Source organism: Oncorhynchus mykiss, chromosome 7 (assembly GCF_057628025.1).
Source record: "Oncorhynchus mykiss isolate SJ-2025 chromosome 7, ASM5762802v1, whole genome shotgun sequence".
In the NCBI taxonomy this organism is placed as follows: Eukaryota; Metazoa; Chordata; class Actinopteri; order Salmoniformes; family Salmonidae; genus Oncorhynchus; species Oncorhynchus mykiss.
The window spans coordinates 11,911,536-11,934,942 of NC_143028.1; the positions used below are offsets into that span (position 1 = coordinate 11,911,536).

A 23,407-nucleotide genomic window follows, 5' to 3' on the forward strand; every position below is an offset into this window, starting at 1 on the left:
CTAGCCAGGTGTTCCTCACCCCAGGCCTGTGTTCTAGCAGCGCTAGCCTCATGTTGCAGCTGCCTGCATGGCTCCCTTTGTGTGCCTCTGTTATTGACCATACACCCCCTCTTTGATTCATTGCTCACACAGGGGAAGACCCTTTCAGAGTGACAGGGGGGGTGTGTGTGTGTGTATATCTCTGTCTACGCGTGCCTATAGGAGACTGGGTTCATATGCGCCTGCCCGCCTGCGTTTGTGTGTCTCATTGTGAGGTCACTGCACTCCCATTGGTGGAGCCAGGCAGCCAGTGTCTAACCGAGGAATGGTCGACATTGTAGCTCCATCTGTTGAGACACTCATTGTTCAACCTGCCTGGCTTTCTTGGGAAAAACTGTGCCTTATGGTAAACACACTATCCTTGGATTTTGGGTTTGAAGAGTAGGAAGCGTATGGAATATGAAATACTTAATTTTTTGCTCACATCTGTTGAGCGGGGATCTATGAACTTCTAAAAGCTTTCTCTAATGCTGGAATGAACCAAGCTATTTCCTTAAGGCCATTCTACTAAGGAGGTTTGCTTTGTTTGGCCGTTGGATGTTCTGCTGAGGTCAGGGTAAGTGGATATATTAGGCCTAACTATTTAGGCTATCTTTCCCATCAAACCATGTCTGTTTCAATGCAGCATTTCAATAGGCTTATGTCTTCTGACAGAATTCTAACAGGTTTCAAAAAAACAAGTTGCCATGAGCATTTGTAATGACATGAAATGTGTTAGTATTTAGCTGTACCCAATTAGGCCTTCATGTGTTATTTTTCCTTGGAATGTGTAGTGATTTATGTTTGACCAAGGGCATGTCTCTTCACCAGTGGAGTGGTCACCTTTTACACGTTGTCTCACCACACCTGTGTGACAGGTTTCTCTTTCTTATAGGGCTCTCACAGGGCTTTGGGGCAAATGTCTTTTCACAGCCTCTTTTAAGGGACTTTTAGCACGAGAGGGTGTATGTTATGAGACGCTCACTGTGCACATTTTTCACATTTAGTTTATTCTGGTTTTACAGTTTAGTGAAAAATAACACATCGTGAGGAGGAGGTTGGGGTAAGTTATGCTACACTTCTTTCTGAAAATAATCGATTGGGATAGTCTGAATTTGACCGAGATATACTGAGCCTTCAGAAAGTCTTCATACCCCTTGACTTATTCCACATTTTGTTGTTACAGCCTGATTTCAAAATGGATGAAATATAAACAAATTCTCACCCATCTACACACAATATCACATAATGACAAAGTGAAAACGTTTGCACTTTTATTGAAAATGAAATACAGAAATCTAATTTACATAAATGTTCACAACCCTGAGTCAGTACTTTGTAGAAGCACCTTTGGTAGCGATTACAGCTGTGAGTCTTTCTCGTACAGCTTTCCACACCTGGATTGCGCAACATTTTCCCATTCATTCTGTAATCATTGCTATAGACGACCCTTTTCAGGTCTTGCCATAGATTTAAGTCAAAACTGTAACTCGGCCACTCAGGAACATTTACCGGCTTCTTGGTAAGCAACTCCAGTGTAGATTTGGCCTTGTGTTTTAGGTTATTAGTCTGAACAGGCTTTCTTCTCTTCACTCTGTCCATTAGGTTATTAGTCTGAACAGGCTTTCTTCTCTTCACTCTGTCCATTAGGTTATTAGTCTGAACAGGCTTTCTTCTCTTCACTCTGTCCATTAGGTTATTAGTCTGAACAGGCTTTCTTCTCTTCACTCTGTCCATTAGGTTATTAGTCTGAACAGGCTTTCTTCTCTTCACTCTGTCCATTAGGTTATTAGTCTGAACAGGCTTTCTTCTCTTCACTCTGTCCATTAGGTTATTAGTCTGAACAGGCTTTCTTCTCTTCACTCTGTCATTTAGGTTATTAGTCTGAACAGGCTTTCTTCTCTTCACTCTGTCCATTAGGTTATTAGTCTGAACAGGCTTTCTTCTCTTCACTCTGTCATTTAGGTTATTAGTCTGAACAGGCTTTCTTCTCTTCACTCTGTCATTTAGGTTATTAGTCTGAACAGGCTTTCTTCTCTTCACTCTGTCCATTAGGTTATTAGTCTGAACAGGCTTTCTTCTCTTCACTCTGTCCATTAGGTTATTAGTCTGAACAGGCTTTCTTCTCTTCACTCTGTCCATTAGGTTATTAGTCTGAACAGGCTTTCTTCTCTTCACTCTGTCCATTAGGTTATTAGTCTGAACAGGCTTTCTTCTCTTCACTCTGTCCATTAGGTTATTAGTCTGAACAGGCTTTCTTCTCTTCACTCTGTCCATTAGGTTATTAGTCTGAACAGGCTTTCTTCTCTTCACTCTGTCCATTAGGTTATTAGTCTGAACAGGCTTCCTTCTCTTCACTCTGTCCATTAGGTTATTCGTCTGAACAGGCTTCCTTCTCTTCACTCTGTCCATTAGGTTATTAGTCTGAACAGGCTTTCTTCTCTTCACTCTGTCCATTAGGTTATTAGTCTGAACAGGCTTTCTTCTCTTCACTCTGTCCATTAGGTTATTAGTCTGAACAGGCTTTCTTCTCTTCACTCTGTCCATTAGGTTATTAGTCTGAACAGGCTTTCTTCTCTTCACTCTGTCCATTAGGTTATTAGTCTGAACAGGCTTTCTTCTCTTCACTCTGTCCATTAGGTTATTAGTCTGAACAGGCTTCCTTCTCTTCACTCTGTCCATTAGGTTATTAGTCTGAACAGGCTTCCTTCTCTTCACTCTGTCCATTAGGTTATTAGTCTGAACAGGCTTTCTTCTCTTCACTCTGTCCATTAGGTTATTAGTCTGAACAGGCTTCCTTCTCTTCACTCTGTCCATTAGGTTATTAGTCTGAACAGGCTTTCTTCTCTTCACTCTGTCCATTAGGTTATTAGTCTGAACAGGCTTCCTTCTCTTCACTCTGTCCATTAGGTTATTAGTCTGAACAGGCTTTCTTCTCTTCACTCTGTCCATTAGGTTATTAGTCTGAACAGGCTTTCTTCTCTTCACTCTGTCCATTAGGTTATTAGTCTGAACAGGCTTCCTTCTCTTCACTCTGTCCATTAGGTTATTGTGGAGTACAGTTGTTTCCTCTAACTTTCTCTGATGGAATAATCTCTCTGAAAGTGAATGAGAATCAAACTAGGCTTCATGTCTGTGGTTTAAGCCTCGTTCTGAATTCTATGAGACTATTGGAGACTTGGCCAGTTTGACAATAGTTTGGTTTTAAAAGGTAAATTATTTGTTAATTGCTTTGCTTCAAAATACTTTTGGACGAACATTACTGTAAAAACTGTCCCACTGAGATGAAGGTACTAGATACATTCTGGCTGGGTGGTGGTGTATGAGTGATGTGTTACTGATGAGATGGGGAAGAGACAGTGTCGTGATATTTTTTTGGGGACGAAGAAAAGGTTCTCCCTTTTAGTGTCACGTGACTCTGTCTGGCGGGGCGGGCGCAGCGGGCTCCATGGAGCGTGCTACGCGGAGCGGGAGGGGGAGGACCAGAGATTGCTCTCGTTCCCCTGCGGTTCCAGAAGACATCTGTTGCCCTGGCTAATGGCAGCAAAGCCTTCAGCCCCCTCATCCCTCCCAGCCAGCGCTGAACAGGGCCAACCCTTCCTTTTCTTTGGAAATAATTCAACTCTGCAGACAGCCACCCCCCTCTTCGCCATCAACACCAGAACCAAGGAGGGAAAATCCAGACCCCCCCCCCCCATCTCACACACCGCTGCCCCTCAGCCCAAAGCCCTGTGTTACATATTCATTAGCCTACGCTTCAGTGCTTCAATCAATGAATGCACCGCCAATACTAGGAGGGACTCTGGGCTGATGTTTGAAAGATGCTATCTAATGAAACGGCAGTTGAGGCTGGCGGCTGTCCAACAAGGCATGGCATCATAGTCCACACAGCTTGACAGTTGTGCTGTCACTGATAATGAGCTACGTTATTGAAAGGAAAAGGTTGTAGGCTACATGACGTAAGATTTCTGTAACGGCTTTTTTGGGTTTCTAGCCGACATTGTATTATCTGCATGTCTGAAGCAGCTTCTGTGAGCCTCTGGGGGTTTGTGGCCAAAGTCTTTTTCAAATCTCTGCCGTCCGTCTCTCTCCTTAACAGGTAACTAGGTCATCTGGACTCCCTGCGAGAACACACGTTGAAAGATGCTGAGCTAAGGCCTCAGAGCAGGCCGGACACCCTCCACTGCATGTTCTGCATCCCATCAGGAGGACTGTTGCTTCGAGAGGCTCGTCACCTAGACAACAACAACCCAGTCCCCTTCTGTGTGTGCGGCTGTGGACAGGCGGCGGGCGCTCCGAGCATCAACCCGACAATGGCTGCAGTGGAGGTGACCCTGAGTGCAACTGGCAGTTGTATTGTTGGGGCCCGTCAGTCAGGCACACTTAAGCGGGCCCTCTTCCCCGGGTCTTCCTTTGTGCACAAAGGACAGAATTATTCCAGCTCTGGCTCTGTCTTTTTAGGGGACATTCTTTCAACCTGCTGCAGCCTAGCAATCCTGGGCCATGTTGCTAAGCAGCCCTCTTTCATGTATGCGCACACTCCCATCCTCCCACCCCACCATGACACCTTTTAAAGGGATGTTACATTTTAGCAGACATGAAAACATGTGGATTAGGTTTTAGGTAACTTTAAAAGGCTAGAGGCTGCAGACTCAACAGATCTATCTGCTAACGTGATGATGCCCTATAACCACATTGTTGAACAGTTATGGCTAAATGATGATGCTATGGGCTATACACTGACTTATTTCTTGTGATATTATAATATGCAGTTGTTTATAGTGCCCGTCCGGGTTGGGATCTTCAAATCCATTTCACAATACAAGAGATCTATTGAAACCTCTGTTCAAGAATTGAAAATGGCCATTTATTTTAAGTTAGGATTTTTCCATTGAATTGGTTTTTCAATGCTGAAATGACTCCTGAAATGACTGGATTGAAATGGATACTTCCCCAAGTACCATGGTGCCCTATCTTTGAGGAACAGACCTAATATTTCCTAATTGCAACTTGCAAGTGATCAAATTCTGCCACCCTATTGGTTACCATTGAGGCCTGAGTGCCTCTATTGATTTTTACTTCCTGTTCCTTTAGTGTACAAACGAGTGACTCTTCCCCAGGGGAGGAACCATATTCTCCTGAAGCACGGGGGGAGTCAGGCCTTAGCCCAACACATAACGGCTATTTGTGTTTAAACAGAGCATCCTCTGTTCCCCCTGAGATTGATGTGTTGTGATGTGGGCTGGGTGAGAGGCTGCACGCCGTGGCTGGCCCCCCTAAAAGAGCGGGAACCCCTTAATTAGGACAGGGCACCCCCAGGAACGCACCCCTCTTTGTCTCAGCCAATCTGTTCCCTGCTGGGGAGCTCGGCCCAGGTCAGCTAGTCACATCCAACAACCAAATTAGGTTCAGTGATATAGTAGCCTAGACATGGCCTTATTTTATTATAAAAACATACAATACTTCCCATATGCTTCCTAAGACAGCAGTCTGTCGCAGAGCGTATTTCAAGGTCTGTATTTATTGCAGTACAATTTGTCCAAAAGTGTCAAATATTGGTTTATGGAGGATCATTAGTTTAGTATATTCAATTATTCTGTCTCTCTCTCTCTCTCTCGGGTGAAGCTCACAGCTCCGTCTACCTATCCTCACTAAAGCCAAGAAATGAATCTCCCAGGTGTTGAATGTCAAGCCCTACACACCAGAGGTGTATGTCTCGTGAGAGCCGAACTTTAACAAGACATTTTATGAGCATGGATTCTCTCCTATTGTTTTTCAACTGAAGTCTAGCCTTGTCTAATGGATCTCAGTTAGTCCTTGGGCTTTACTCACTGAAATACTCTTCCATTTAACTCACTCTATCTCTCTCTGTCTCTGTCTCTCTCTCTCTCTCTCTCTCTCTGTCTCTGTCTCTGTCTCTCTCCGTCTCTCTCTGTCTCTCTCTCTCTCAGGCACTCATGCCATGGACACGGTAAGACGGGGGTAGAAGTGGTGGGAGTGGTCCTCCGGGTCACGCCTCAGCCCAGAGCTGGATGTTTGTGACAGATTCATGGGCCTGAAGGACCATCCGGGGGAGGATGGAGCAGGCGGCATCCTTGACCTGGGGCTGGTTTTAGAGTACCTCCACATCGAAGGCTCCGTCAGCAGGCAGGCTGGCGCCGATACAGGGCCCAGTATGGAGCCGGGCGAGGAGGAGGAAGAGGCCTGCGAGGGCAGCGGCAGTTGCAGCTTGTCCACGCCTGGGGGGAAGGAGAGGGAGGTGGTGGGGGAGGAGAGCGCTGGGTTCGACAGTGACCCGGAGCCAGCCCGAAAGAGCACCGGTTCTAACCTGGCTGGAGGAGTGTTCGTATCTGAGCTAGATGGTGTGCCTGTTCCCAACACCCACCAACCTCTATGCAGGACTCCCTGTGTGGACCTGGGGTCCGAGGGGCCTCCTGACCCTCCGTCAGGGGAGCCTTCATCCGGGGAAGCCCTGAGGGAGTACCAGTCCAAGCTGGAGTTTGCTCTGAAGCTGGGCTACGCAGAGGAGCTGGTGCGGCTGGTGCTGGCCAAGCTGGGACCGTACACACTCATCAACGACATACTGGGAGAGCTGGTCAAACTGGGCCGTAAGGTCGAGACAAACCAACAGCTGACTGGGTCCACGGCTTCACAGCCCACCCCCTCCACCTGCTCCTCCTCTTCTACCTGTGGGTATGTGGAGGCGCAGCAGGGGAGGACAGACTCCCCCTATCAGACAGACCTCCTCCTTGGGGACAAGGACAACCTGCGGCCCGTCGTCCTGGACGGTAGCAACGTGGCAATGAGGTGAGGGTCTATGGACCATAGACGGTCATCTTGATTACAGAAAACACACAATGCCTATTTCCTCCATTGTAGCCCGTTGTAAAGGTAGTTGTGTAACTGTTGTCAAAGTCACCTCTATATTGTTGATATGATGTTAGAGCCTGTAAGGTAATTAACATCTGTCTCTGGTAGCCATGGCAATAAGGAGGTGTTCTCCTGCTACGGCATCCAGCTGGCTGTTGATTGGTTCCTGGAGCGAGGTCACCGCGACATCACTGTGTTTGTGCCTTCCTGGAAGAAAGAGCAGTCCCGCCCTGATGCCCTCATCACAGGTAAACACACACACACACACACACACACACACACACACCTGAGAGTTCACATACATATGTCAGATGGGCCTCAGTGCTCACTTGATTACACGGTTCTCCAATTCTCTCTCTCTCTCTCTCTAGACCAGGATATTTTACGTCGTCTGGAGAAGGACAAGATCTTGGTGTTCACTCCGTCTCGTCGGGTCCAGGGTCGCCGGGTGGTCTGCTATGACGACCGTTTCATTGTCAAGCTGGCCTACGAGTCCGACGGCATCATCGTCTCCAACGACAACTACCGCGACCTGGCCAGTGAGAAGCCAGAGTGGAAGAAGTTAATTGACGAGCGGCTGCTCATGTACTCGTTTGTCAACGACAAGTAAGGAAGGAGTGATACGACTCCGCCTTAGCGTCCATCTTCTTTAGCCTAGAAGTGGTATGATGTTCATTATGTTAATACTTGGCTGTGTAGGATGGGTATGTTAATAATCTCGCTCGCTCGCTCCCCCCCTCCGTCTCGCTCGCTCCCCCCCTCCCACTCTCTCACCCCCCCTCCCTCTCGCTCCCCACCCCCCTCCCTCTCGCTCCCCACCCCCCTCCCTCTCGCTCCCCACCCCCCTCCCTCTCGCTCCCCACCCCCCTCCCTCTCGCTCCCCACCCCCCTCCCTCTCGCTCCCCACCCCCCTCCCTCTCGCTCCCCACCCCCCTCCCTCTCGCTCCCCACCCCCCTCCCTCTCGCTCCCCACCTCCCTCCCTCTCGCTCCCCACCTCCCTCTCTCTCCCTCCCTCTCTCTCCCTCCCTCTCTCTCCCTCCCTCTCTCTCGCTCCCTCTCTCTCGCTCCCTCTCTCTCGCTCCCCCCCTCCCTCTCTCTCGCTCCCCCCCTCCCTCTCTCTCGCTCCCCCCCTCCCTCTCTCTCGCTCCCCCCCTCCCTCTCTCTCGCTCCCCCCTCCCTCTCTCTCTCTCTCGCTCCCCCCCCTCTCTCTCCCCCCTCCCCCTCTCACCCTCCCTCTCTCTCCCCCCTCCCTCTCTCTCCCCCCTCCCTCTCTCTCCCCCCTCCCTCTCTCTCCCCCCTCCCTCTCTCTCCCCCCTCTCTCTCTCTCCCCCCTCCCTCTCTCTCTCTCGCTCCTCCCTCTCTCTCTCTCGCTCCTCCCTCTCTCTCTCTCGCTCCTCCCTCTCTCTCTCTCGCTCCTCCCTCTCTCTCTCTCGCTCCTCCCTCTCTCTCTCTCGCTCCTCCCTCTCTCTCTCGCTCCTCCCTCTCTCTCTCGCTCCTCTCGCTCTCGCTCCTCCCTCTCTCTCTTGCTCCCCCCCTCCCTCTCTCTCGCTCCCCCCCTCCCTCTCTCTCGCTCCCCCCCTCCCTCTCTCTCGCTCCCCCCCTCCCTCTCTCTCGCTCCCCCCTCCCTCTCTCTCTCTCGCCCCCCCCTCTCTCTCCCCCTCCCCCTCTCTCTCCCCCTCCCCCTCTCACCCTCCCTCTCTCTCCCCCCTCCCTCTCTCTCCCCCCTCCCTCTCTCTCCCCCCTCCCTCTCTCCCCCCCTCCCTCGCTCCTCCCTCTCTCTCTCTCGCTCCTCCCTCGCTCCTCCCTCTCTCTCTCTCGCTCCTCCCTCTCCCCCCTCTCTCTCTCTCGCTCCTCCCTCTCTCTCCCTCGCCCCCCTCCCTCGCCCCTCGCCTCCCTCCCTCGCCCCTCGCTCCTCCCTCTCTCTATCCTTCCTCTCCTCTCTCGCTCCTCCCTCCCTCTCTCTCGCTCCTCTCTCTCTCTTGCTCCTCCCCTACCTCCCTCGCCCCTCGCCTCTCTCTCGCTCCCTCCCTCGCCCCTCCCTCTCTCTCGCTCCTCCCTCTCCCCTACCTCCCAGGTTCATGCCTCCTGATGACCCTCTAGGTCGTCATGGTCCCAGTCTGGAGAACTTCCTGAGGAAACGTCCCATCATGCCAGAGCACAAGAAGCAGCCCTGTCCTTACGGTGGGCCCCGCCATTATTATTAACTCTTTAGTGTGTTTATCACTTCACCTTGACCATGTTCATGATGAAGACTTCTCCCAGTGTTATAATGTGAATGAATCATTTCTTCATCAGCTGGATGACATCCAGCTACTGGTGCTGAAGATGCATTGGGTTGCTACTTTCTAAGTGAACCACTGCCACATCATCACTAGCCTGTGTGCTAACCAGTACCCTATCCTTTCTCCCCCTGTCTTTAGGCAAGAAGTGCACTTACGGCCACAAGTGTAAGTACTACCACCCGGAGAGGAGTGCCCAGTGCCAGCGCTCGGTGGCAGACGAGCTGCGTGCCAGCGCCAAGACCTCTGCCACCTCTACTAGCGCCAAGGGCCAGGCTGGCGAGGCCGGGCTGGTGAAGAGCCACAGCGTGCCCAACAATGTAGCGATGGGCACCAAGAGAGGTTCTGCCCCCAAAAGGCAGTGTGACCCCAGCATCCGGGCGCTGTCCTACGGCGAGGCAGAGGACAAGCTGAGACACGCTGAGAAATGCAACAGCCTCAGTAGTAGTAGTGGGAGTAGTTGTTGTAGTGGGAGTGTTACTCTGTCCCCTGCCCCTGGAGGACCCCCCTCCTCTGCCCTCAGCGACCCCCAGGAACAGCCACCGAGCCTGGGCAGGGACACACCCTACATGACCCTGCCGCACCCCCACCCTGATCCCTACTCCTCCAGCTGTGACCCTCCAGATCTGAGCTACTACTCAGTGACGCCGGCCCACTCTGGCCTGCCAGCACGGAGGAGTCCGGAGTCCCGCTTCCCGCTGGACACCGATCTGCGTCTGTTGGGCTCGTCAGACTGTGTCAGCAGCGGATGTGACTCGTACGGAGAGAAAGCCTCCTGTCTGTGCTGCCCAGGCCCTCTGCTGGACAAATACATCCACCATCAGCACCATCAACACAACCGCCTGTACTCTCAACACTCTGCCCCCCTGCTCGAGCCACACCACCCCTCCCCCCACACCTCTGTCCTCTATGGCTATCACCAGAGCTTGGCACGGGGCCACAGCTTCCCCCATGACGAGCCCCCTGACCCCCACCTGAAGCGCCCTCTGTACCCCCTCCCCCCTCCCCTCCAGCACCAGGCCGTAGGCGCCCGCTCCAGCTGCCCTGGAGACTACCCCTCTGTGTCCCAGTCTGGCCCTTACCCTGCTGGCTCCCCTCTGGGCCGCTGCCTGGCCAACACGCGGCTGGAGACGCTGTCAGACTCCCGGCTGTACAAACGCTCCGCGCTGCCCCCCAGGAAAGCCTTCTCCTGGGATCCCTACTGCAGCCAACCCCCTCAGTCCTGCTATGAGACCTACCAGAGTCTACCAGAGAACCACGATGTAGGCTGGGGACACACATCTCCATGGGGACAGACCACACACTCTTACCACCCCTCTCACCAACCCTACTCCTCTCAGCCCCCTCACCCACCCTACCCCTCTCACCCACCCTACCCCCCTCAGCCCCCTCACCCATCCCATGCCCCTCAGCCATCCCACCCGTCCATGCCCCTCCACCACATGCACCAGGAGCCCCCCGCCTTGAGCCGGTACGGGGAGGTGCGGGGTAAGGTCTACCTCAACCTGTGTAACATCTTCCCCTCTGAGCTGGTGGGCCGGGTTATGGGGAGGAACCCCCATGTGACGGACGCCCAGCAGCTAGCTGCCGCCATCTTGGCTGAGAAGTCCCAGTCTGACTACTGAGTCCAGCTAGACTACTACTCTCTGCCTATTCATAACAGTTAGTTGTGGTTTTGACAATATAAGGGTTTGAATTGGTTTGACTGTACATTTGTTTGTGGATAACTTAAGTGTTAATCATGTGCCGGTGAGGATATGCATTGATTTACAATGCTGTGGAATCCGAGGGATCTGATTCTATGCCTAATCTTACTTCTATTCTATATTTTCTACTCCATTTGGAAACATTCACTCCCAAATTAGCCACCATTTATCAACAGATTCTTGGTTGTTGGGGATGTGTATATCTTGTGTTCAATCGGTCTAATTGATTTGTTTCTCTGTTTTTCAGTGCTGTGTGTTCTGTTTGTGCCTGTTGTTGTTATGATAGTAGGTGGCTGAGTTAGTCTTCTCAGTTGAGAGAATGTCTTGCAGTAGTTGTAGAGGCGGGCACGTTCGTCGACCTTGTCTTGTTGTCTTAGTTTTAGTAAGGGACGTCTCTGGCCCCTCGTTTTGGCTCCAAGCCTGCACCTGCTACAGACACGGTAGACTCAAGCTCAAATCCCAAGATAATTCGCTTTGGTTGTTTTCCCCGAAGACATATCCAAATGGCTCAGAGCACTTGGCTTGATGTAGACTGTTACAGTTACCGGCACAATCCCTGGTAGACAGAGAAAGCTCTTCTTTGTTGATACAATTTGTTGTTCAGGATTATATATATCTGTAGGTGTGTAATCGATTCATGAAGAGCTGTTTATATATAGCTGGTGCATTTTGAACTATAATACTGTATGAGATATTCCGGGCAACATTTTATTATTTTTAGACATGTTTAGGGATATTAATCAAATTAGATACATGAAAAAGGTGAGGTATTCTGACCTTTTGGGATGGAGAATAGCCTCGGCTGGGTTGAACCCAAGTGGCCAGCTAGGTGAAATGAAATGGATAACTGCTGCGTGAAATATGCAGTGGGTCGGTAAACAATAAATCATTTTGTTATGTAACGAAAAACCTTCTCTCTGGCACCGTGTGTCAGTGAGGGCCCGGACGTGGGCAAAAAGTAATGCCTTTACACGGCATTGTGCTTATGACACATCAAATACTCTGAACCATGTTCAGCAAACTGTTATGCATGTTTTGGTGACACTTTATTTTAATCGACCGTAATAAGTCATTTATAAAGTGTGTTCACCATTTAATAATCATTATTCCCACATTTACTAAACATTAGTCTTTTTGCAGACCCTGATCTGAAGTGAGCGCTATTTATACTTTGATGTTGAGTGACCAATGTAATTTCTCCCAAAAAGATGGGCTTGACATTTCAGCAATACCTGGTAAAAGAGTAAACTGACAACACAGGATATTTAAGGAAATATATGCATTTGTGTGAGTGTACTGTTTGCAAATGCCATATAAATGGTTTATAACGGACCCTTAAAATAAAGTGTTAGCTATGCTTTCTTCAAGTGTTCTTGTATCAAATATAGTATTGGCTTTGTATTCTTCATTAACAATTGGTTGTCCTTGTTTTGTTGGAAATGCATAGTCTTGTCAGATGTGATGAGTTGTCACTAATTTCCAGAACACCAGACAGAGAATTTAATGTACTTAGAATTACATTTCCTATATTTCAGATTGGAGTTTTCCTTTGATCTAATTCTGAGGGCAGAAAAAATGTGATTAAATGTGATTATTTTACTGGTGTCAGAGGTACCAGTCATTTAAACCAATACTAGATTTGTTAAATATATAAAAAGGCAACTTCATTTTAAACTTTTATTGTGAAACCAATGGACTAAGCTCCACCCGGGCCTTTATCTTACAGAAACGCTAGTATGAACATAAGGAAAAACTGAACCACATACATGACAGCTGGTTCCAACACAGGCATCACTGACACAAGCAGGCTAACAGGCAATGGGAAAAGCCCAACTCAATGCACCCTGCCCTAAATATGGGGGATGCTGGCATGTAGAGTAGTTCTCTTTTCACCTCCAGTGAGCTACTGATGCATGCTGGTAGATAGTTTGATCTTGGAACACGTTACAAAAATAACAGTTGGAAGCACAGTTTTTTTTCACCTGCTATGGCAAATACAACCCCTATATTTGGACACTCACTGGGTTAGCGAAAAGGCAGGTTTGGGTCAAGCCCCTTCAGTGTCCTCCAGATTAAAACTCTGGCTTTAAGATCTCAACTTAAACCAGCTGTCTAGTGTAGCATAACAAAAAATACATTCCATCCGATTGCAAATTTTAAAAAACTGAACACTCCCGTTCATTCAAAACTTACCAGTAACATTTATCCACAATGCTGGAGTTAATTTGATTTGCAGTAAGTGAAAAGATCAAGGTCTGAAAATGTTTTTATTGGCCTGTCCTCTATTCCCACTGAACATAACATTGAGGTGGGGGGGGTTGACCCAAGAGGCTGGGTCCCTCTAATGAGAGCGTATAAATAGGGGGGCACATTCACCTCAAACATCTGCACTGGTCTGTCTCTTCACAGTCCTAAAATGGTGGCACTCTGCCATTGAGTTTCCATCCATCCTGCTGACAGCTGTGGCAGAGAGAGAATGGTGAGCAGATCTGTCCAGCAGCAGAGGAGAAACATGGTCCTATTCTGGCCTGAGTTGGCTGTCGGCAGACATGCAGGTCCCGAGTCCAAACAGAGTTTCATGATAACCAGTCAAACCAGCTCCACTACTACAGGACACAGACACCATGTCTACATAGCCTGGGTCACGGAAGTTCTCAACCTTACTACTGCATAGTATCAGAACAGTCCACTGCAGACTCACAGCCGTGTCCTCAGTGTTGGATTGGCTTGCGTGACCTTTGATCTGTATAATTTAGGTGTAGTTACAGTTCAGAGAAACTTCAGTAACAGAAGGTAGTAACACAAAACACAAGGTAGATATCACCATGTAAAACTAGCTCCAAACTTAGTATCATTTTTTGATCAATTGTCTCCACTAGTGACACTTCAATGTGTCATCGGTTGAAAGTACACCTGGCATAAAAATAGCACTCATTTCAGTTGAAACGTTAACCAATAAAGCTACATCGCCTCCTAGTCTGAATTTGTCAAGCCAGTCAAAACTCAATCTGTGGGAGGGGATTTGAGACCGAGTGTTTGTTTGGTCAGTCACCATGGTTACAGTATTGAGGTAGAGATCTGTTCTCTGATGAGTACTAACATTTTCATGGGCTCTTCAGCCAGAAAGACCATGGTTTGCCTCTTCAAAAAGTCACTACTATGCAGACAGACAATACTGGCACTCTCACAGCACTTAAGCATCTCTGTCTTTTCCAGGCCTTTGTGAGCTGGTAGGCAGAGGAAACCATCTATGGTGACTGGACATGAAACAGGAGTCAGCTCACAGGAGCTAAACTAACAGCATCCGCTCTCTCTTCCTACCTGTCTCTCGCACACACACACCTAACCAATTAGCTTATCTCCATCATACTATCAGCTTATCTCAGACCAAATGTGTTTCACAACATTATGTATCCTTGAGCACCAAATCAAATCTCACTATATTCTACAACCTTATCACGTGAAATCATTGGCTTCCCATTGGAGACCAGTCTTTCATTCATCAAGACTCACACCTCTCCTCAAGACTGGTGTAGTGGCTTTGCACTGATGCTCAGAGTCTAGATGGTAGGGCCGTTCCACAAAGTGACTTCCTGTTCCATCCCTTTGATATTTTAAGTAGAAATGGTGAATCAATATAGACATTTTAAAAGCCTGTTCTTTTCAAATGAAGTGCCCTTTAATATAGACCACATGGTAAATTCAATTAATCAGATTTTTATATGAATAAAGACTTAGTGGCAAAATTCAGCATTCGCCTCCGTCTTCCAAGAAGATTTTAACCCAGTTAACAATTTCTCCAGGTTTTCACCATCATTGTTCAGCAATAGTTATTTTGTTGCTTTGACGAAGACATTTCTGAAGACTTTATTTCATGCGATTAGTGATTCATTTTAAGGTTACAAAAAAACCTGGTCTCTCATTTTAAAGGTCAACCCTATTACGACAACTGAACTCTCACTTTAATATGGTGAAACTATTCCTTTCTAAATGTATTCTTCTCCAAAAGAAAACATTGAATATCTAATAGTCAAATGATAGTGTAAAAGCAGGTGAGCTGGTTCTACTCTTTTTGGCCATTTTGTGGTAGGAGACGGAGTGGGTCGGGCAGAACACGTCAACCCTGTTACTCATAGGCTCATATCTTTTAAAACAATTCAATGTTTTGAAAATGGTTCACAACATACCTGAATGGATCGATCCCCTAACACAAGCCTCTACCAGCCTCGGACCAATCTACCGTCAAAGTTAACAATGAGAACAGAGAACTTAAACAGGGCTTCAATAAAACGTGTTATAACCATAGATCAGAACAAAAGCAAAGAGGTTTGAAAGTACCAGACAGCATCAATACGTTCAACTGAAGACAACAGAGTCAGTAATACTAAAGTATTGCATACTAGCTTTCTGGCAAGAACAACAAAGCTTCCCATAGCCCTGTTCGCTTAAAAATCTAATCTTTCCCATTTTGGTTTTTGTTGCGTCTCCGTATTAGATATTTGAAAGCAAAGCACAGACACATTCTTTGCAATACAAGGAGAATACCACTTTCGGAATGGTGCAAAGCGTTGCTTGTGCCCGATTCCTGATGGAGATGCGGGCAGAGCTTTGGCAAAGTTTGAGGCGATGGCGGCCGTGCCCTCTGGAACCTTTGCGGTTATGGGCACGGGGAAAGGGGGGGGTGTAGGAGGGACAGCGCCTGTTGTTCTGGCGAAAAGCGAGTCGCCAACGAACGGATGGGGGAACCCAGAATAGATCACATGGACTCAAACTCGTCGATGCGCTGCTTGGTGTTGCCCAGGCGGATCTGACGTAGGGTCTTGTACTTGTCTCTCCCGGCCTTCACGTTCTCCGCGTGAAGCATGTCATTCTGGGTCTTCATGGTATCGTCTATGGCTTCAGCCAGCTCCGAGCTCAACACCTGGGGGAGGAGGGAGAGGGTAGAGAGAGGTGGAGAAAGGGGGGGGGGGTAGAGAGAGGGTTGATTGATTGAAACCTCAATGACAGTTAACGCCATCAAGCAACTAAAGAAGGCCCTTTAAGGGGAGGTCATCAGGTCTTGGGGTTAAAGGTTAGAGGTCAGAGGGGACCGACCTGCAGCTGTTTCTTGAGGCGCTCGTTCTTCTGGGCCTCGGTGACGCGCTCCTCCTCGCTGCGCAGGTCCAGGGCACTCACGCCATCCAGGGAGAGCTCGGCGGCATCCTCGGCGTGGTTCTCGTCCTGCTCCTCGTGCTCGCTCTCCGTGGAGCCGCCTGCTGGCGTCGACGGGATCGTCATCACAGTCTTCAGCTCCTCCTTGGTCTTCTCCAGGTCGTCCTGGGCTGAGATGGCCTGGGGAGAAGGGGAGTGCTGGCGAGTTATGGGACTTATTCAGGAGGGTGCAACATTATAGAACATTTCAGTACAACCTACAACTGACTGATTCTTTACAGTGTAGTCTATATTGTAACCAGGACACAGTGTAGAACGTAGGGAGGTGGTTACCTTCTGCTGCCATTCAGTGGCCTCCTCTTCCTTTTTCCTCTTGGCTTCCTCCAACAGGGCTATTTTGGCGGTGAACTCGCCCAGCTCAGCGGCCAGTTGTTCCTGGTTCTTCATCTGGTCAGCGGCCTGCCTGGCCAGCTCCGCCTTGGCCTCCTCCGCTGCCTGTCTCTCCCTCTCCAGCCTCTCCGCCTCCTCCCTGGCTCTCTTCCTCTCCTGCTCCAGCTCCAGGGCCCTGCGTGTCTGCTCTTCCAACTCTGTGACCATGAACAAAATACACAAAGTCCGTTAGCCAGTCTCAAAAAACAACCCTTTTCGCTGTTCGTCTTCCTCAAACCATGTCCAGCAGCACCCACAATTTTTACAATGTGACCAATGGGATGCTCGGTCAGCCATGATCACACAAAAATTGTGATTGACTTTAAGAACAACAACAAAACGACCTATAAACAGTGAGAGAGGACCCCCACACAACAGAAAAAACAGTATGGAACAAAAAAAGAAAACAACATGGATGTCTCTCAACACACCGCATGTCTCTCTCTCTCTCAACACACCACCAAGTCAGTCTATACCACTGGAACACAATGTAGATGTCTCTCTCTCAACACACGACCAAGTCAGTCTATACCACTGGAACACAATGTGGATGTCTCTCTCAACACACCACCAAGTCAGTCTATACCACTGGAACACAATGTAGATGTCTCAACACACCGCATGTCTCTCTCTCTCTCAACACACCACCAAGTCAGTCTATACCACTGGAACACAATGTAGTTGTCTCTCAACACACCGCATGTCTCTCTCTCTCTCAACACACCACCAAGTCAGTCTATACCACTGGAACACAATGTAGATGTCTCTCTCTCTCTCAACACACCACCAAGTCAGTCTATACCACTGGAACACAATGTGGATGTCTCTCTCTCTCTCTCTCTCAACACACCACCAAGTCAGTCTATACCACTGGAACACAATGTGGATGTCTCAACACACCACCAAGTCAGTCTATACCACTGGAACACAATGTGGATGTCTCTCAACACACCACCAAGTCAGTCTATACCACTGGAACACAATGTAGACGTCTCTCTCTCAACACACCACCAAGTCAGTCTATACCACTGGAACACAATGTAGACGTCTATCTCTCAACACACCACCAAGTCAGTCTATACCACTGGAACACAATGTAGACGTCTCTCTCTCTCTCTCAACACACCACCAAGTCAGTCTATACCACTGGAACACAATGTAGACGTCTCTCTCTCTCTCAACACACCACCAAGTGAGTCTATACCACTGGAACACAATGTAGACGTCTCTCTCTCTCTCTCAACACACCACCAAGTGAGTCTATACCACTGGAACACAATGTAGACGTCTCTCTCTCTCTCAACACACCACCAAGTCAGTCTATACCACTGGAACACAATGTAGACGTCTCTCTCTCTCAACACACCACCAAGTCAGTCTATACCACTGGAACACAATGTAGACGTCTCTCTCTCAACACACCACCAAGTCAGTCTATACCACTGGAACACAATGTGGATGTCTCTCTCTCTCTCTCAACACACCGCCCAAGTCAGAATATACCACTGGAACACAATGTGGATGTCTCTCTCAACACACCGCCCAAATCAGAATATACCACTGGAACACAATGTGGATGTCTCTCTCTCTCAACACACCGCCAAGTCATTCTATACCACTGGAACACAATGTAGATGACTCTCTCTCTCAACACACCACCAAGTCAGTCTATACCACTGGAACACAATGTAGATGTCTCTCTCTCTCAACACACCAAGTCAATCTATACCACTGGAACACAATGTAGATGTCTCTCTCTCTCTCAACACACCACCAAGTCAGTCTATACCACTGGAACACAATGTGGATGTCTCTCAACACACCACCAAGTCAGTCTATACCACTGGAACACAATGTAGACGTCTCTCTCTCAACACACCACCAAGTCAGTCTATACCACTGGAACACAATGTAGACGTCTCTCTCTCTCAACACACCACCAAGTGAGTCTATACCACTGGAACACAATGTAGACGTCTCTCTCTCAACACACCACCAAGTCAGTCTATACCACTGGAACACAATGTAGACGTCTCTCTCTCAACACACCACCAAGTCAGTCTATACCACTGGAACACAATGTGGATGTCTCTCTCTCAACACACCGCCCAAGTCAGAATATACCACTGGAACACAATGTGGATGTCTCTCTCAACACACCGCCCAAATCAGAATATACCACTGGAACACAATGTGGATGTCTCTCTCTCTCAACACACCACCCAAGTCAGTCTATACCACTGGAACACAATGTAGATGTCTCTCTCTCTCAACACACCACCCAAGTCAGTCTATACCACTGGAACACAATGTAGATGTCTCTCTCTCTCTCTCAACACACTGCCCAAGTCAGTCTATACCACTGGAACACAATGTAGATGTCTCTCTCTCTCTCTCAACACACTGCCCAAGTCAGTCTATACCACTGGAACACAATGTAGATGTCTCTCTCTCTCAACACACCACCAAGTCAGTCTATACCACTGGAACACAATGTGGATGTCTCTCTCTCTCTCAACACACCGCCAAGTCAGTCTATACCACTGGAACACAATGTAGATGACTCTCTCTCTCAACACACCACCAAGTCAGTCTATACCACTGGAACACAATGTAGATGTCTCTCTCTCTCAACACACCAAGTCAATCTATACCACTGGAACACAATGTAGATGTCTCTCTCTCTCAACACACCACCAAGTCAGTCTATACAACTGGAACACAATGTGGATGTCTCAACACACCACCAAGTCAGTCTATACCACTGGAACACAATGTGGATGTCTCTCAACACACCACCAAGTCAGTCTATACCACTGGAACACAATGTAGACGTCTCTCTCTCAACACACCACCAAGTCAGTCTATACCACTGGAACACAATGTAGACGTCTCTCTCTCTCTCTCAACACACCACCAAGTGAGTCTATACCACTGGAACACAATGTAGACGTCTCTCTCTCAACACACCACCAAGTCAGTCTATTCCACTGGAACACAATGTAGACGTCTATCTCTCAACACACCACCAAGTCAGTCTATACCACTGGAACACAATGTAGACGTCTCTCTCTCTCAACACACCACCAAGTCAGTCTATACCACTGGAACACAATGTAGACGTCTCTCTCTCTCTCAACACACCACCAAGTGAGTCTATACCACTGGAACACAATGTAGACGTCTCTCTCTCAACACACCACCAAGTCAGTCTATACCACTGGAACACAATGTAGATGTATCTCTCTCTCAACACACTGCCCAAGTCAGTCTATACCACTGGAACACAATGTGGATGTCTCTCTCTCAACACACCACCAAGTCAGTCTATACCACTGGAACACAATGTGGATGTATCTCTCTCTCTCAACACACCAAGTCAATCTATACCACTGGAACACAATGTAGATGTCTCTCTCTCTCAACACACCACCAAGTCAGTCTATACCACTGGAACACAATGTAGACGTCTCTCTCTCTCTCAACACACCACCAAGTCAGTCTATACCACTGGAACACAATGTGGATGTCTCAACACACCACCAAGTCAGTCTATACCACTGGAACACAATGTGGATGTCTCTCTCTCTCTCTCAACACACTGCCCAAGTCAGTCTATACCACTGGAACACAATGTGGATGTCTCTCTCAACAAACCAAGTCAGTCTATACCACTGGAACACAATGTGGATCTCTCTCTCAACACACCGCCCAAGTCAGTCTATACCACTGGAACACAATGTGGATGTCTCTCTCAACACACCGCCCAAGTCAGTCTATACCACTGGAACACAATGTGGATGTCTCTCTCTCTCTCTCTCAACACACCAAGTCAGTCTATACCACTGGAACACAATGTGGATCTCTCTCTCTCAACACACCAAGTAAGTCTATACCACTGGAACACAATGTGGATCTCTCCCTCTCTCAACACACCGCCCAAGTCAGTCTATACCACTGGAACACAATGTGGATGTCTCTCTCTCTCTCTCAACACACCAAGTCAATCTATACCACTGGAACACAATGTGGATGTCTCTCTCTCTCTCTCAACACACCACCAAGTCAGTCTATACCACTGGAACACAATGTGGATGTCTCTCTCTCTCTCTCAACACACCAAGTCAATCTATACCACTGGAACACAATGTGGATGTCTCTCTCTCTCTCTCAACACACCACCAAGTCAGTCTATACCACTGGAACACAATGTGGATGTCTCTCTCTCAACACACCGCCCAAGTCTATAAGATCAGATGGTAGTGTTGGGAGGGAGGGGGTTAAAATAAGTGTTTCTGAGTGGAGTTAATGTTTACCTTGTGCTGAGAACAGTCCTATAAGAAGTAAGAGATGAGAGTTTAGTACCGCGGTGCAGTGAGGACCAGTCTAGAAGGTTAGGGTCAGGTCTCATTAGCATACTGACCGACACTGACCAACCAACAGCCCCATGTAGAGCCCACATATCAACACCACGAAAACCCTCCAGGTGACGCCAGAGACAGGTTTACCTAGCATTTACAACAGTGCAACATTTGCACCTGATATTGCCCTGGGTCAATATAGATTTTAAATACAAAGTAAATATATAATACCTCCATGGCAAATAAGAGGTGCAGATATTGCATGAATGCTGAATTAATGTGGTATTATAGAGTGTCTACACTTGTACAGAGACAGAAGGAAAGTTAGAAGGTTGAACTTCTGGGGAGCTGTGGGAAGACAGGAGCAAAGTTAGAGGGTTGAACGTCAGGGGAGCTGTGGGAAGACAGGAGGAAAGTTAGAGGGTTGAACGTCAGGGGAGCTGTGGGAAGAGGCTGACTGGTACCTTCCTGGGCCCTCATTGTCTGGTCCTCGATCAGCCTCAGTCTCTCCATCAGTTCGTCCTTCTCTCGCTCTATTCTCTCCTTCTCTTTCTCTGCGTGCTCTCGTTTCTTCTTCTCGTTCTCCAGCTGGGCTCTGTCAGGAATTGATGAAGGGATATCTCATCTAATCGCTAGGAAATGAACCCTTGCAGCGAAGCACTATATAGGTGTCCTTTTCATCGTCACCTCAAGTGATATCAGGGTATCAGTAATACAGTAATATCCAGGGTATCAAACCAACATGTCAATGTATTGTACATGATGTCTTGTTAATGTCTGTATGTAATATCAACACTCTGGATATTATTGACTTTATAAAATATTCTGAAAAGGTGATGTTGTTTGCTAGAAAGGTTAAAATATACAGCATACCTGCTATGGAATGTCTCTACATAGGCTTTCATTTCTGTCAACATATAGCTATGACTATGAAAGTAAAGTAAATATCCTTGATAGCAATTTATATACAGTCTAATACTGCCCTCTAGTGGTGCTGATCCAGGGTATTGTCAGAAGGTGTGTGTCTCTATGTGCTCCTCCTGTACCTCTCCTGCTGTTTGTGGTGTTTCTCCTCTCTGGCCTGGGCCTTCATCTGCTGCACCTCGATGGTGTCAGGCTTCCTCCTCCTCATGTACAGCTCGTGGTTCCCCATACACAGAGCCAGGATCCGCTTGTTGATCCGCAACCGCGGCGCGTAGAACACAAAGTCCTACAGGGACACAGGAGACCGGGTTCAGGGGAAACCGTTAGGATGGCTAGGTAGACCATGAGATTACTATGTTTGACAACAGAGAATATGATGAACTCTTTAGAGTATAATTCACTACTACTTATTAAAGTGTTCTGGAAAAGGGATCTGTGCCTTCACATCTTGTTGTTTTAGGATCTTAAAGGAAAATCAGATGAAGGGAGACTTACTGGAGCTTTCTTGTCGATGGGTTTGATGACAAACTTCTTGTCATTGAAGGAGATATTTCGGATCTCGCTCCAAGGGAAGCCGATCTTTGGTGTCAGTCTGGGGGGGAAATGTTGATATTTGGTAATTGATGCACACAGAGTTTTCAATATTCAAAATTAAGTTGTATTTTGGGGTGTAAAATATTGTGCTATAAAAGCTGCCAGCAGATGGCGATGATATGCGAGAGACGTCCAAATCCATGTCAATTGCTGTATACTATACTGATCTGTGATCAGATTTCAGTCCTGCCAATGCAAGTCTCTACTCAAGAATGTGGCACTGCATTATTGTCTACCAGCTGATCTGAGGTCAGTGTTGGGAAAGAAAGGGAATGGGTCTGAGTGGCAGGACGGGAAACCATTTCAAAGCCGTGCCACAGTTGTGTCCCATCCACAAATGAGGGGAAGACCGGAAGAGTAACAGACCCTACTTAGTCTCTCTTCCCCCACCCCTCTCTCCTCTACTGCTAAAAGTAACATTTAATCATCCTTCTCTTATCTCTTTTCTTCTTGGACATCTTTCATTCACCCCAACACTCAAACTACAGTTTGTAAAGTAGAACAACTAGGCGAAATCTGATTAAACATCTGCTTATCATTACAGTAGATTTCCAATAGGCCAGACATAGTTGATACAGCTGTAGTAGTGAGACTGACTTGTCTTCGTGTTCGTAGATGTTGAGTCCCAGGGCGTCCACTCCCAGCCACAGCTCTGTCCCCTTCTTGTTCTTGATCTCAAAGTAGTTGACTCCGTACATCTCCAGGTCCTGAGCTATCTTCAGGTACTCCATCATAGAGTCCTCTCTGAGGGAAAAGCACATCGTTACGTTTCTGACATGGAAATGTCTCGATGTGGTGGAACTATTCAGACAAATGCACCTTCTACGAGACAAAACACCTCTCCCAATAACCCTCATAAACTAACAGAGAGAAAGAGAAGGAAATCCACACAGACCTGAGCATGCCTCGGTGCTCCTCATGCCAGGTCTGTATCCGGTCCTCCCACTGCTCCTTGGTGAGCTTGTGCTGCTCCAGCACTCTACACAACACAGAACATTCCAGAGGAAAAAAAAACAAAAACATTCCAGGATTCCTTGTTAGTATGTGGATGGTGCATGACTCCGGGATATCCCT

General features: G+C 47.9%; 2 protein-coding genes across 5 annotated transcripts in view; one reads left to right on the forward strand and one right to left on the reverse strand.

Annotated features, from left to right (window-relative positions):
• The first annotated feature begins 284 nt into the window (after positions 1 to 284).
• Positions 285 to 12,283, forward strand: LOC110528797 (putative ribonuclease ZC3H12C). 2 transcript variants are annotated; one of them, XM_036982819.2, is made up of 7 exons: positions 285 to 595; positions 4,118 to 4,346; positions 5,970 to 6,825; positions 6,997 to 7,136; positions 7,260 to 7,494; positions 8,964 to 9,070; positions 9,310 to 12,283. In XM_036982819.2, exons 3-7 carry the CDS (start codon positions 6,068 to 6,070, stop codon positions 10,791 to 10,793), a joined length of 2,724 nt encoding a protein of 907 aa, XP_036838714.2. In that variant the 5' UTR covers positions 285 to 595; positions 4,118 to 4,346; positions 5,970 to 6,067; the 3' UTR covers positions 10,794 to 12,283. The 2 variants fall into 2 exon arrangements, with proteins under 2 accessions (XP_036838714.2, XP_036838716.2); XM_036982821.2 differs by lacking the exon at positions 4,118 to 4,346 and having other exon boundaries at positions 366 to 595.
• Positions 12,284 to 12,537: 254 nt separating this feature from the next.
• Positions 12,538 to 23,407, reverse strand: part of LOC110527401 (radixin) — a 35,821-nt gene continuing 24,951 nt past the window's right edge. For all 3 annotated transcript variants that reach the window (XM_036982822.2, XM_036982823.2, XM_036982825.2), the window contains 8 exons: positions 23,229 to 23,312; positions 22,931 to 23,077; positions 22,235 to 22,331; positions 21,862 to 22,025; positions 21,280 to 21,410; positions 16,359 to 16,612; positions 15,969 to 16,205; positions 12,538 to 15,795 (listed from right to left, as the gene is read on the reverse strand). In XM_036982822.2, the coding sequence (XP_036838717.1) occupies positions 15,631 to 15,795; positions 15,969 to 16,205; positions 16,359 to 16,612; positions 21,280 to 21,410; positions 21,862 to 22,025; positions 22,235 to 22,331; positions 22,931 to 23,077; positions 23,229 to 23,312 (1,279 nt within the window). In that variant the 3' untranslated portion in view covers positions 12,538 to 15,630. The remainder of the gene's footprint in view (positions 15,796 to 15,968; positions 16,206 to 16,358; positions 16,613 to 21,279; positions 21,411 to 21,861; positions 22,026 to 22,234; positions 22,332 to 22,930; positions 23,078 to 23,228; positions 23,313 to 23,407) is intronic.